Source organism: Bos taurus, chromosome 16, assembly GCF_002263795.3.
Source record: "Bos taurus isolate L1 Dominette 01449 registration number 42190680 breed Hereford chromosome 16, ARS-UCD2.0, whole genome shotgun sequence".
NCBI classification, from domain to species: Eukaryota; Metazoa; Chordata; class Mammalia; order Artiodactyla; family Bovidae; genus Bos; species Bos taurus.
In genome coordinates, this window is record NC_037343.1 from 68,414,795 (window position 1) to 68,428,027 (window position 13,233).

Here is a 13,233-nt window from a genome sequence, read left to right on the forward strand (position 1 = left end):
TTTCTAAATGGAAACATTATTTCCTCAAAAGAGGGTACATGGCTTCACAGAAAAAGATAATTAGTTGTATCAATTCTCAGCATTGAATATTGTTACTCTCCATTAGAGCTTAAGAAATAATGAAACAGATAAATCCTTTTACAGAAATGCATATGACTCCATGGAAAAATTACTGAGGTCATTATTCTTTTCCTTGAGGAATGCAGATCAACTATAATTTTTGTGACACTTCTGAAACTACACAGCGTTGCTCCAACTAACTCTATTTTTAATTGGAATATAATTGCTTTGCAATGTTGTGTCACTTTCTGCTGTACAACGATGTGAATCAGCTGTATATATATGTATGTCCCCTCCTCTTTAGCCTCCCCCCGCCCCAGCCCACCCCTCTAGGTGATCACAGAGCAGAGCTGAGCTCCCTGTGCTACAGCAGCTCCCACAAGCTATCTGGTTTACTAAACATGGTAGTATATACATGCCAGTGCTACTCTCTCAATTTGAAGCCTTTCCTTTCAAACAGCTCAGATAGATTAGCTGTATCAACGTTTTATTTCAGCACGTCCATCAAAAACTTTGTCCTTACTCCTAAATATATTTTCATTAAAATTAATCTTCATTGGAAACAGAGCAGACTTTAAGATTAAAAAAAAATTTAGAAATAATGTCACATGTGATTAGAGCTCTATGTCTGCACTTATCTGATATGATTTAAGGAGATTTGTTTTTGAAGAAGTAATGTAAGACTGGAACTTACTATTAGCCAAAATCTTTTGTGGGAGGGAAAGTTTATGTTTTTGTATCACCACTTGAAAATTTGCTAATATATGTTATTTTGATTTTTTTATGTTCTGTACCAATGACATTTTTAATAGGAAGGATTCCAAGTTATTAAAAATTACTTAGCATTCTTATGGAATTGAAAACTGGAAATATTCTTGTTGCTTCTGAACATTTAGGCAGTTTTTAAAAGTTGGAGCGTTTGGAATGGTTTAAGAACAAAAGGTAATGAATACGTAGTGAGCAGTCATCCAATATGGTTTGTGTGTGTAAAGATGACTCCTAGGATGCATTTAGTTTGTTCTTATTTAATTATTTAACTTTAGTGAGTTATTTCAAGCTTAAACTTATTCAATAATCTTTTTCCACTGCTGTAGAAATGTTTAGTCATATTTCCTTTATAAAAATTTTGGCCCTAACAATTTATACATTCATAATGATAAATTGTCTTTCTCTTTCTTTTTTCACAATTATAAATCATCTCTGCCTTTCTCTCTTTACATTCTCTGTTGAATTTGTGACCCACTTTTGTCATTTCCCTAAACTGCATTACAAATTCGAAAACACACATCTGCTCAAAGTGGCAGCTCCAATGCAACTGGCTCAACTGTCCGGAGCAGCTGCAGCTCCAGAGGGTTTCTGTAAACTTGCTCATGGCCTTTACTCACATGAGCTTTCTCCAGAGGCAGTCAGCAGAAAGGACATGTCACTCCAAAGACGAGGGACAAGCCAAACGACTTATGGTAAAAGAAGAAAAGAGCTTTCTACTTTTCAGTGTTGGAAACACACAGTGATACATCTCACACTTCTGGCTGAGAACCAAGACGATCATTCAAAAGGAGGCAAACAAACTTGTTTCTCATATTAAATAAGCCAGTTAATGTAGAAATTTAAATTTCTTTGAAACAATTGTGTTACAGCCTGAATCCGGTCCTCCAGCAAGTCCTTTGTTGAAGCCCTAACCCCCACTGTCACTGTATCTGGGGACAGAGCCTTTAAGGTGGTAATTAAGATTCAGTGGGGCTTTCCAGGTGGCGCCAGGCAGTAAACAACCCGCCTGCCAATGCAGGAGACACGGGTTCCATTCCCGGTTCAGGAAGATCCCCTGGAGAAGGGCATGGCGACCCACTCCGGTATTCTTGCCTGGAGAATCCCATGGACAGAGGAGCCTGGCGGGCTGCGGTTGCAAAGAGTCAGACACGACTGAAGTGACTTAGCACACATGCACACACATGCAAGGTTCAATGAGGTAGAGAGGGTGCAGCCCTAATCCAACAGCACTGGTATCCCTGTAAGAAGAGGAAGGTGATATAGAACCTTCTCTCTGCAGGCATGTATGCAGAGACAAGGCTGTGAAGACACAGCAAGAAGCCACCACCTGCAAGCCGAGGAGAGAGGTCTCATCAGAACCAGCACCTTAATCCCAGATGTCCATCTTCCTGAACTGTGAGAAAACAGATTCCTACTGTTTAAGTCACTCTTGTTATGGCAGGAGTAATGGCCAAGGAGAGTAATACAGATGATTATCTCAATGCTCTGGAAAAAACTTGCTAGTACTTTGTACTAGCTAACCCTATCACAAAATGCACTGGTTATTATTTTTTTTTTTTTTAACAATCAGTTCAGTTCAGTTCAATCTCTCAGTCGTGTTTGACTCTTTGCAACCCCATGAATTGCAGCACGCCAGGCCTCCCTGTCCATAACCAACTCCTGGAGTTCACTCAAACTCACGTCCATCGAGTTGGTGATGCCATCCAGCCATCTCATCCTCTGTTGTCCCCTTCTCCTCCTGCCCCCAATCCCTCCCAGCATCACAGTTTTTTCCAATGAGTCAACTCTTTGCATGAGGTGGTCAAAGTACTGGAGTTTCAGCTTCAGCATCATTCCTTCCAAAGAATATCCAGGACTGATCTCCTTTAGAATGGACTTGTTCAATCTCCTTGCAGTCCAAGGGACTCTCAAGAGTCTTCTCCGACATCACAGTTCAAAAGCATCAATTCTTTAGTGCTCAGCTTTATTCACAGTCCAACTCTGACATCCATACATGACCACAGGAAAAACCATAGCCTTGACTAGACGGACCTTTGTTGGCAAAGTAATGTCTCTGCTTTTCAATATGCCATCTAGGTTGGTCATAACTTTCCTTCCAAGGAGTAAGCGTCTTTTAATTTCATGGCTGCAATTACCATCTGCAGTGAGTTTGGAGCCAAAAAATAAATAAATAAATAAAGTCTGGCACTGTTTCCACTGTTCCTCCATCTATTTCCCATGAAGTGATGGGACCGGATGCCATGATCTTTGTTTTCTGAATGTTGAGCTTTAAGCCAACTTTTTCACTCTCCTCTTTCACTTTCATCAAGAGGCTATTTAGTTCCTCTTCACTTTCTGCCATAAGGGTGGTGTCATCTGCGTATCTGAGGTTATTGATATTTCTCACAGCAATCTTGATTCCAGCTTGTGCTTCTTCCAGCCCAGCATTTCTCATGATGTACTCTGCATATAAGTTAAATAAGCAGGGTAACAATATACAGCCTTGACGTACTCCTTTTCCTATTTGGAACCAGTCTGTTGTTCCATGTCCAGTTCTAACTGTTGCTGATGGTTAGAACTGTCTAAATGTTCCTGACCTGCATATAGGTTTCTCAAGAGGCAGGTCAGGTGGTCTGGTATTCCCATCTCTTTCAGAATTTTCCACAGTTGATTGTGATCCACACAGTCAAAGGCTTTGGCATAGTCAATAAAGCAGAAATAGATGTTTTTCTGGAACTCTCTTGCTTTTTTGGTGATCCAGCAGATGTTGGCAATTTGATCTCTGGTTCCTCTGCCTTTTCTAAAAGCAGGTTGAACATCTGGAAGTTCACGGTTCATGTATTGCTGAAGCGTGGCTTGGAGAATTTTGAGCATTACTTTACTAGCGTGTGAGATGAGTGCAATTATGTGGTAGTTTGAGCATTCTTTGGCATTGCCTTTCTTTGGGATTGGAATGAAAACTGACCTTTTCCAGTCCTGTGGCCACTGCTAAGTTTTCCAAATTTTCTGGCATATTGAGTGCAGCACTTTCACAGCATCCTCTTTCAGGATTTGAAATAGCTCAACTGCAATTCCATCACCTCCACTAGCTTTGTTTGTAGTGATGCTTTCTAAGGCCCACTTGACTTCACATTCCAGCATGTCTGCCTCAGTGATCACACCATCGTGATTATCTGGGTCATGAAGATCTTTTTTGTACAGTTCTGTGTATTCTTGCCACCTCTTCTTAATATCTTCGGCTTCTGTTAGGTCCATACCATTTCTGTCCTTTATCGAGCCCATATTTGCATGAAATGTTCCCTTGGTATCTCTAATTTTTCTTGAAGAGATCTCTAGTCTTTCCCATTCTGTTGTTTTCCTCTATTTCTTTGCACTGATTGCTGAGGAAGAGTTTCTTATCTCTCCTTGCTATTCTTTGGAACTCTGCATTCAGATGCTTATATCTTTCCTTTTCTCCTTTGCTTTTCGCTTCTCTTCTTTTCACAGCCATTTGTAAGGCCTCCTCAGTCAGCCATTTTGCTTTTTTGCATTTCTTTTCCATGGGGATGGTCTTGATCCCTGTCTCCTGTACAATGTCACGAACCTCCGTCCATAGTTCATCAGGCACAAATACGAGCTTTAAACTTTAATCAAATATATTATGCCACTGGCATAAAGATAAAATTTCCCCCTTCTATATGTGCCTTCAGTTCAGTTCAGTCACTCAGTCGTGTCCGACTCTTTGCGACCCCATGAATCGCAGCACACCAGGCCTCCCTGTCCATCACCAACTCCTGGAGTTCACTCAAACTCACATCCACTGAGTCGGTGATGCCATCCAGCCATCTCATCCTCTGTTGTCCCTTCTTCTCCTTCCCCCAATCCCTCCCAGCATCAGAGTCTTTTCCAATGAGTCAACTCTGCATGAGGTGGCCAAAGTACTGGAGTTTCAGCTTTAGCATCATTCCTTCCAAAGAAATCCCAGGACTGATCTCCTTTAGGATGGACTGGTTGGGTCTCCTTGCAGTCCAAGGGACTTCTCCAACACCACAGTTCAAAAGCATCAAATCTTCGGCGCTCAGCTTTCTTCACAGTCCAACTCTCACATCCATACATGACCACGGGAAAAACCATAGCCTTGACTAGACGTGCCTTGGTGGCTTTCAAACTTTTGGAGTGTGATCCATAATAATCTTAGTATGTGTGTGTGTGTGTGTATGTGAAGTGAAGTCACTCAGTCGTGTCCAACTCTTTGCAACCCCATGGGCTGTAGCCTACCAGGCTCCTCTGTCCATGGGATTTTCCAGGCAATAGTACTGGAGTGGATTGCCATTTCCTTCTCCAGGGGATCTTCCCCACCCAGGGATCAAACCCGGGTCTCTCGCATTGTAGACAGACGCTTTACCCTCTGAGCCACCAGGGAAGTCATGTGTGTGTATACACACACACATATATATATGTGTGTGTGTGTGTGTGTTTGTGTATGTACATATATAATATATACTACATTTATTGTATATGTGTATGTGGAAATAGATATTTCCACAAAACAATACATTTTAAACTATCTAACAGAGATATTGTCTGTTTGACTCTATTTTACTTAGAAAAAAATATTTGTGTCTGTGTTTTAAAAATGCATTTTAATGCCAGCTTATGCTAGAAGTTTGAAAGGTCCTTTTTTAGCTATGTTATCTAGCGTATTTTCTAGTTACAATTTCTTTTGTCCCCCTTAGCATCTCAAGATCCTTAAAAGTATACTGAAGTTAAAATAACCATAATTCTCTCCCTCTCCATCCACCTTATTCTCTTCCTCCCTCTCCCCTCCACCCCACACAAACACACACACGCACACACACACATAATAAGACTGAGGCAAATCAGTTGAGGTCCTATTCAAAGTACTTTTCACATAAGTTAAACTAGAATGTCAAGCATATTGTCCTGCTGATTTGTTTATAATAAAGTTTTTGGTTTTATGGTGTAACTAAGATAGAGATTAATATATACAGACTGAATATATGAATTACCAACTGAGAAATATGGTATCCAAGAAGGGAAATCTTGGATAACTTACACTCCTTCTAATTACTATAGGCACCTTGGGTATTAATAAGAAATTATAGGACATGAGTTTGGGTAAACTCCAGGAGCTGGTGATGGACAGGGAGGCCTGGCATGCTGCAGTTCATGGGGTCACAAAGAGTCGGACACGACTGAGCAACTGAACTGAACTGAACTGATATGACTTGATGTGTTCAAAGAAAATACTTGTTTGTAGAGAGAAATTAATTTTATCATTTATTATCTAGTCCATTTCTTTTGGGTGTATGTTTAAAGAATCACAATTGCTGTACCAGTCAAAGATTTTGCAACTGATGTCTCTTGGTCTATGAACACCAGATAATGAAATGAAGGGATAATTAAAGGAAGACTGTGGATACTAAGTCTTATGAATTAGTAAAGTTGGCTAAGACCCAGAAGCAAAAAATACAGAATTCATAATAAAGCACTACTCTGTCACACTCAAACTAGTACTTATGGACCTTTCAAAATAAATTAAAATGCAACTCCTAAACTCCTAAAAAATGTCAGAGTCAAGACTGAAATTTCAAACTTTCCAAAATCTCATGAGTCAAAAATTCTAATGGTCATTTCTGTATATACAGTTGCATCAAAAAGATAAAAGGATATCTTTTTGAAAAGCTGAAATCTGTACACAGGGTAATGTGTTCTAATGCAAACAGCTTTGAGGAATACATGTGTGTGTGTACATGTGCATGTGTACACACTTATACAGACCTAGAAGAAAAGAAAACAACTGAATACAATGAAAATTCAATATTATATATTACCTTCACTTTTTCATGCTACTGATATCTTGACACAAATATTTCCTGCTGTCTCTTTATGGAATAAAATTTACTCTGTGCCATTGAGGAAATCACGAAAGAAAAGAAATAATGAAGAAAATGTTTTCAACTGCATCTTTTTTTCATTACAAATTACTCTCAGCACCAAGATATCATCTGACATGAGAGGTATTTAAAAGTTTTGGTTAAGTCAATGAATTGCTATATGATTGATAGCCTCCTGTAGCAAATGCACACCAAACATAAACATTAAAAATTTTAAGTAATGTGGAAATATTTTAAAATATTTAAATGAATTAGTAAATATTTAATATTTTAAAAATCAATGTTAAAAAAAACATTAAAAGTAACCTTTCCTGAATTAATTAAATCATATTTTTACACACATTTTTATTTCTCACCTCTTCCTTTGTTTTTTTTGATATCACTCGGAGCCAGTCTCCAATCATACTCAGGACAGCAGCGAAGTAAGCAAGCCCTACAAGGATCCAAAACCACACGACAGGCTTATAGAAGTCTAGGTACTCAATATCTGATCCACCTGTGAGACAAAAACAAAGCAGAACAGAATGACTTCATATTATAGAAACAATCCACATAGATTCCTGCTGAAGTTATTAACCACGTGTTGGCCTTCAGAACACAGAAATCTTATCAGTTGATCCATGTTGTCTACTTCACAAGAATTCCTATTTTCATGCCTGTAATCCTTGTCTATTTTTCAAGAACCATTCAAATTAATTCATTTTTAATTGAAGTATAGTTGATGCTGAAGCTGAAACTCCAATACTTTGGCCACCTGATGTGAATAACTGACTCTTTGGAAAAGCCCTTGATGCTGGGAAAGATTGAAGGCGGGAGGAGAAAGGGACAACGGAGGGTAAGATAGTTGGCTGGCATCACCGACTCCATGGACATGAGTTTGAGCAAGCTCCAGGAGATGGTAATGGACAGGGAAGCCTGGCGTGCCGCAGTCCATGGGGTCAAAAAAGTTGGACATGACTGAGCAACTGAACTGACAGTTGATTTACAATATTATATTGGTTACAATATTATATTACATATAATAAGTTCTTAATAAGACCTTTCATTACTTCTTCAGGTAATAATGACTTTTCCTTGTTCCATGTTTCTTTTTGTTTATTATAATGAATCTCAACTAGTCTAGCACTTAATTATTATGTGTATCAGTTTCTCCTTCCACCGCTCTTGCAATAGGGAACAGAGTTGACACTTTTTTTTAGCATGCATTTAGCTTAGTATTTTTATCCTATTTCCCATCAATTCGTGCTAACCAATCAGTACATGCAAACCAATCAATTCAAAGACAACCAGGACAGAAATTAGTTCTGATTTTAAAATCATCAATACAATGGATTGATAACAAATGCCAGTGACAATATTTTGGCGGGTCTAATTTGAATAAGTAGCAATTTTCAGATGATACTGCCATTCATTATTATCTGAAGTTTCAAGGGAATTCCCATGTTTGTCATAAATTTAAATCCCTCACTCTCAAGAAAAAAAAAATTGGCAATGGAGTTCTTCTGCTTCAGTCTTTGTTACTTTTCCATTTATTTGGTGCAATAATTGCACCTATGAGAATCTGAATACGTTTCAATGTATCCCAAGTTCAGCACATATTAATAGGGCTCTTATTAAATTTCAAACTTAATAATGTTTAAAACTTAATGTTTCAAAACAGTTATACTTTTCACAGGAGAGGGAAGCAGTCTCTCTCTTGAGAAATTAATAATTTAGACGAGAAAGCCTCACACAGACAACTGATCACAATGTGACATATCAAAGGATGGCAAAAAAGAATTAAAAAGGACTGTGACAGGACACAGAAGAAATTATTTTTACTTCTGGAAGGGCGAAGATGAGAAGACAGAAGGTGAGTCAAACAATGAGGATCAAAACAGAAAAAAACTTAGTGTGAAAACATTTGATATAGCCAAAGGACTAGGATTTCCCCTGTGGTTCAGAGGTTTAGAACCCGCATTCCAATGCAGAGGACATAGGTCCAATCCCTGGTTGGGGACTTGAGATCCCACATGCCGCGGGGTCCCTAAGCCCACATGCCTCAACAGAGAAGTGAGCCTGGTGCAGCTACTGAGCACTCATGCTCCAGAGCTTGTGCTGGAGCAACAAGAGAAGCCCACGTGTGGCAACTCAAGGAAGCCCCTACACAGCAACAAAGACTCAGTACAGACCCCAAAGGTGCTGCTAGTATCAGCTAAAGCTACATTTGGAAGGCCATCAAGAGAATAGACAGGTAGAAGAGAGGAATCTAGGGGGAAAAAAAAAAAAAAAAAAAGCACTGCTTTGCTCTTAAAGCAGTGGGGAGTAGGTAAAGGTTTTTAGGCAGATTGGTGTTTGACTTACATGTGCATAAAGATCTAGGGGCAGCAAGGGAAGGTTTGACAGGGAAGCCCGGTGAGAAACTTTGTTCTGGGCTAGCTAAGGAAAGACTGAGGCAGAGTCAGACTGTGATGGAAAGAAAAGACATTGGAGGCAGAATCGTCAGGGACTGATGACTACTTAGTTGGTGTGGTAAGTGAAAGGAAGGGCTCCAGGATGAACGGAGACCATAGACCCTCATTGGGTGGATGGTACCAGCAATTCAAGAGGAAACACAGGAGAAGGAACAGGGATAATAAAAGGAAAAGTCATTCAAACTGGGGCAAAATGATCTTGAAGTGCTTGAGGTGCCAACAGGCAAGACAAGCAGCAGGATCCTCAAATACAAATCTAACACTTAACAGGGCAGAGCTTCCCTGGTGGCTCAGACAGTTAAGAATCTGCCTGCCATGCAGGAGACACTGGTTCGATCCCTGGGTCAGGGAAGGTCCCCTGGAGAAGGGAACGGCCACCCACTCCAGTATCCTTGCCTGGAGAATCCCATGGACTGAGGAGCCTGGTGGGTTACACCCCATGGGGTCACAAAGAGCAACTTAGCGCACACACAACAGGGAAGACCAGGCAATGATTTTAGAATCAAAAGCATAGAGACTGGGGATGTTTAAACAGGGGTTGTGGTCATAATTAAAAAACTCAACCTGTATATCCAGAAGAAAAGCTAATAAACAGCCACTATACATTAAAAATCAAATATAAAAATTTGAATATAACATACTCTCTATAACTTAGACTGTGAGTTACCCACAATGACATTTTCAAATATTAAAGGGTCAGAGTAAAAAGAGAACTTTTTTCCATCAGGCAAATAATAGGAACAGATAAAAGTTCAGCCTTTGTTGGGGACAAAGAAAAAATTTCAAGGTTCAGTCTATAAAGTCAGTAATATTTACCTTCAAAATATTGTAAAAAATTTACCTTGTGCAACATGTTTAAAAATATCATTTCTGGGAAGGACTATAAAGGCTAAATGCATCTTGGGATGGTTAAGACTTGGCCCACGGGGGATGCAGGGCTACAGATTCACAGAAGCGACTTAGGAAATGTGTGTGGAAATCTGTTACATGATAGGCTCACTAGTGAATTCCATTTTTTAAATGTTTCCATTTCAAAGAAACCAAAATGACATTTTTTTCCCAAGTACTTTCTCTTTCAAAACCAGAAAGTCCTCATCCAAATAGTTGTGACTCACTTAACACATAAGTTCACCAAAATGTTGATTTTAGAAGTTAGTTCATGCTCAAGATGACTTTTTATAAGTTTTCTTTCTTATAAACAGGATGTCACAGTTTGAAAAGAGTAAATTAACTTAATCACTAAAAGGTCTATATTTGGGTAAAATGTTCATCCCACAAGCTTTAGTGGATTCTAAGCCGGGGGTAGTGTGGGCTGGGGGATGTTTTTTCACTCTTAATTGCTACTCTTAAGATGAAATACTGGCAGTCAAGTGATCCAGGGAGAGCTAATGTATATACAAGTATTATCCAATACTCACAAAACCTTTTCACTTTCTGATATCTAAGATTTATGAATTAACTTCCACAGTATTCGATCTATTGGATTCAAGAATCTTAGCCAAATCTTAAAAATCTATAATCAAGATAACTTGCTGAAAAATATTTTTTTTAATTAGGAAATATTTTTAAAATGTAATTATAAGCATTAATTTTAGTCCAGCACATTCAAGAAATCTGAACATGGGTCTCTTGCTAGCTAGTGGGAACCTAGTGCATAGTGCAGGGAGCTCAGCTCAGTGACCTAAATGGGACGGGAGAGGGGAGGACAGAGAGAGAGGGGATATACGTATACATGTAGCTGACTGACGTTTCTGTACAGCAGAAACTAGCACATTGTAAAAGCAACTCTAACCCTCCCTCCCAAAAAAACCACCTAGGGTAGTCTCTCTGTCCTGGCATAGTCCCTGCCTATTTGGCCCCTACTCCCGTCTCCATTCCACCACTCCATTGTTTCTTTTCTTTCTTGCCCAGACTCCTGAGACATGGCCTGTGGGCTGCTACAACCCACTCTTCCCTCTTCATCTGGCACCTCACTGCCATTTTCTTTGTTGCCACTGAAAATATGCACACAAGTCCGTTCCATTTTAAGAGCTTTCTGGCTAATCATTACAGGAGAGCAGACCGATGGTAATAAAAATAGCGAAGAGGGGTGGAGGTACCAAGCTTTTAGGAATCTTATAAACTTTTTAAAATAGTTAAAATAAGCCTCTTTCTGACTCTCACATGATGGCCTCTTTTAGATGGTGTCATTTTTGTCTGGAATTATTCTCCTTGCCACTTCAATAAGGAAATCACCAGAGCCTAATAAAGCTCCTCAAGCCCAGGAAAGTTTCAATTTCAGTCTGGCATTATTCCTAGGAGCCCATTCTCTCCTAAGATGAGCTTCCCAAACATTGTCCCACAACAATCCCTTTCTTACCTGGTTCCAGCATTAACGAAGCCCTTTCCTATCTGGTACCAAAGAGTTGTTGGTTGAGGTTCTTATTTTGGCCTTGTAGTCCTAGATAACCCAGTCCTAGCTAATACGCTCACTGCGGCTGATTTACAAAATATTCAAACTCTGATGGAGAGAGGGGAGTGAGAGCTAAGACTTACTGATGGTCTACCTCAATGAAGTCATGCCGTACTAAAGCCCTGAGTAGGAAGGTATTATGGGGCGTTGTATTTCCACTCCTCATGAAAGTGAAAAGTGTTAGTTGCTCATTTGTGTCCAGGTCTTTGCAAGTCCATGGACTGTAGCCCATGATTCTTCTGTCCATGGAATTCTCCAGGCAAGACTACTGGAGTGGGAAGCCACTTTCCTCCTCCAGGGGAATCTTCCAGACCCAGGGATTGAACCCGGATCTCCTTCATTGCAGGCAGATTCTTTACTGTCTGAGTCCCTGGGGAAGCCCTTCCTACTCCTCCTATTTCCACTGATTTAGCACAAGATTCCATCTTTTTTTTTTTTTTTAGCACAAGATTCTTAATAAGACCAATTGGTCATTCAGCCTCAAGGCCATATCTCCAGATGTCTTTATCAGTAGTTAAGCTGATATTTCAAGTGCCATAATTCTCACAGTCTGTTCAGAACTCAAGGATGGAAGATCTGTATTGGGTTCCTAAAATCCTAATAGTAAGTATCCCCATTTTCCAACAGACAAGCCATACTCTCAGTAGGGTAGGTATAAGAACAGTTGTCAGGTCACACAGCAAAGGGGACAGCAGAGCTAGAATCACACTCAGGCTTGTCTGGCTTCAGAACATAGGCTCCTGTCATTGAACCAGGGTGTCTATTGTCACCTGTGATCTGTTACTGTCCTTCCCATCATTCCCATTCAGTTACTGTCCTTCCCATTTTCCCACCTTCTTTTTTTCATCCATACGTATGGCAGACACTTAGCTAGGGCTGGAGATGCTATGTCAAACAAGGTGCTTCTTTTTCCCTCAAGGTTCTTACCTAGAAACCAGGTGGGTCTGAGGTCACCACCATTTTACTAGGAGCTTCTTGTCTTATGTCCCCATTCCAACAGTTTCCAAAAGTTGGTCCTGTTCTGCTCTACGACACTTGAATGTACATTGCCCCCTCTCCCTTAAATTTAATTTTCTTTCTTTGGATGATGCTGAGTCACAGAATATTTACAAATAAGGATTTAAAGAGTGATTTAGTCATTATGGATCAAACTCCATGTTTCTCCTCAGCTTTTCTAAAATAAATATATATTATAGAATATAGATAAAATATACAACTTTGTTTTAAAGAAAATAAAGGTCATGTTTTACATGGGTCTGTATTTTAATATAGATATCAAATATGGATTTCAGTATTTTTGGTACATTTGACTTTCTTTTTATTCATGAAAGCTGCATGGTAGTCCACTCCAGTACTCTTGCCTGGAGACCCCCACAGACAGAGGAGCCTGGCGGGTTATAGTCCATGGGGTTCGCAAAGAGTTGGACATGATTGAAATGACTTAGCATAACACACATGCATGCTGTCTCTTAATATGAAGGGGCAAAAACTTATTTTCTGCTTTAGTATATTTTTCTTTTTTATAGTAAAGCAATTTAATTTAATAAAGTCTTTTCTTAATGCAGCAAGAATTAAGAGGCTCTTTCAATAATGCTGTAAATTATGTTTTCTTTTTTACAAATGA

General features: G+C 39.5%; 1 protein-coding gene across 5 annotated transcripts in view; it reads right to left on the bottom strand.

Moving 5' to 3' along the window:
• KCNK2 (potassium two pore domain channel subfamily K member 2) overlaps nucleotides 1–13,233 on the bottom strand; it is a 225,171-nt gene that overhangs the window by 44,127 nt on the left and 167,811 nt on the right. For all 5 annotated transcript variants that reach the window (XM_005217328.5, XM_059875241.1, XM_005217329.5 and 2 more), the window contains 1 exon segment: nucleotides 7,061–7,200. In XM_005217328.5, coding sequence (XP_005217385.1) covers nucleotides 7,061–7,200 — 140 coding nt within the window.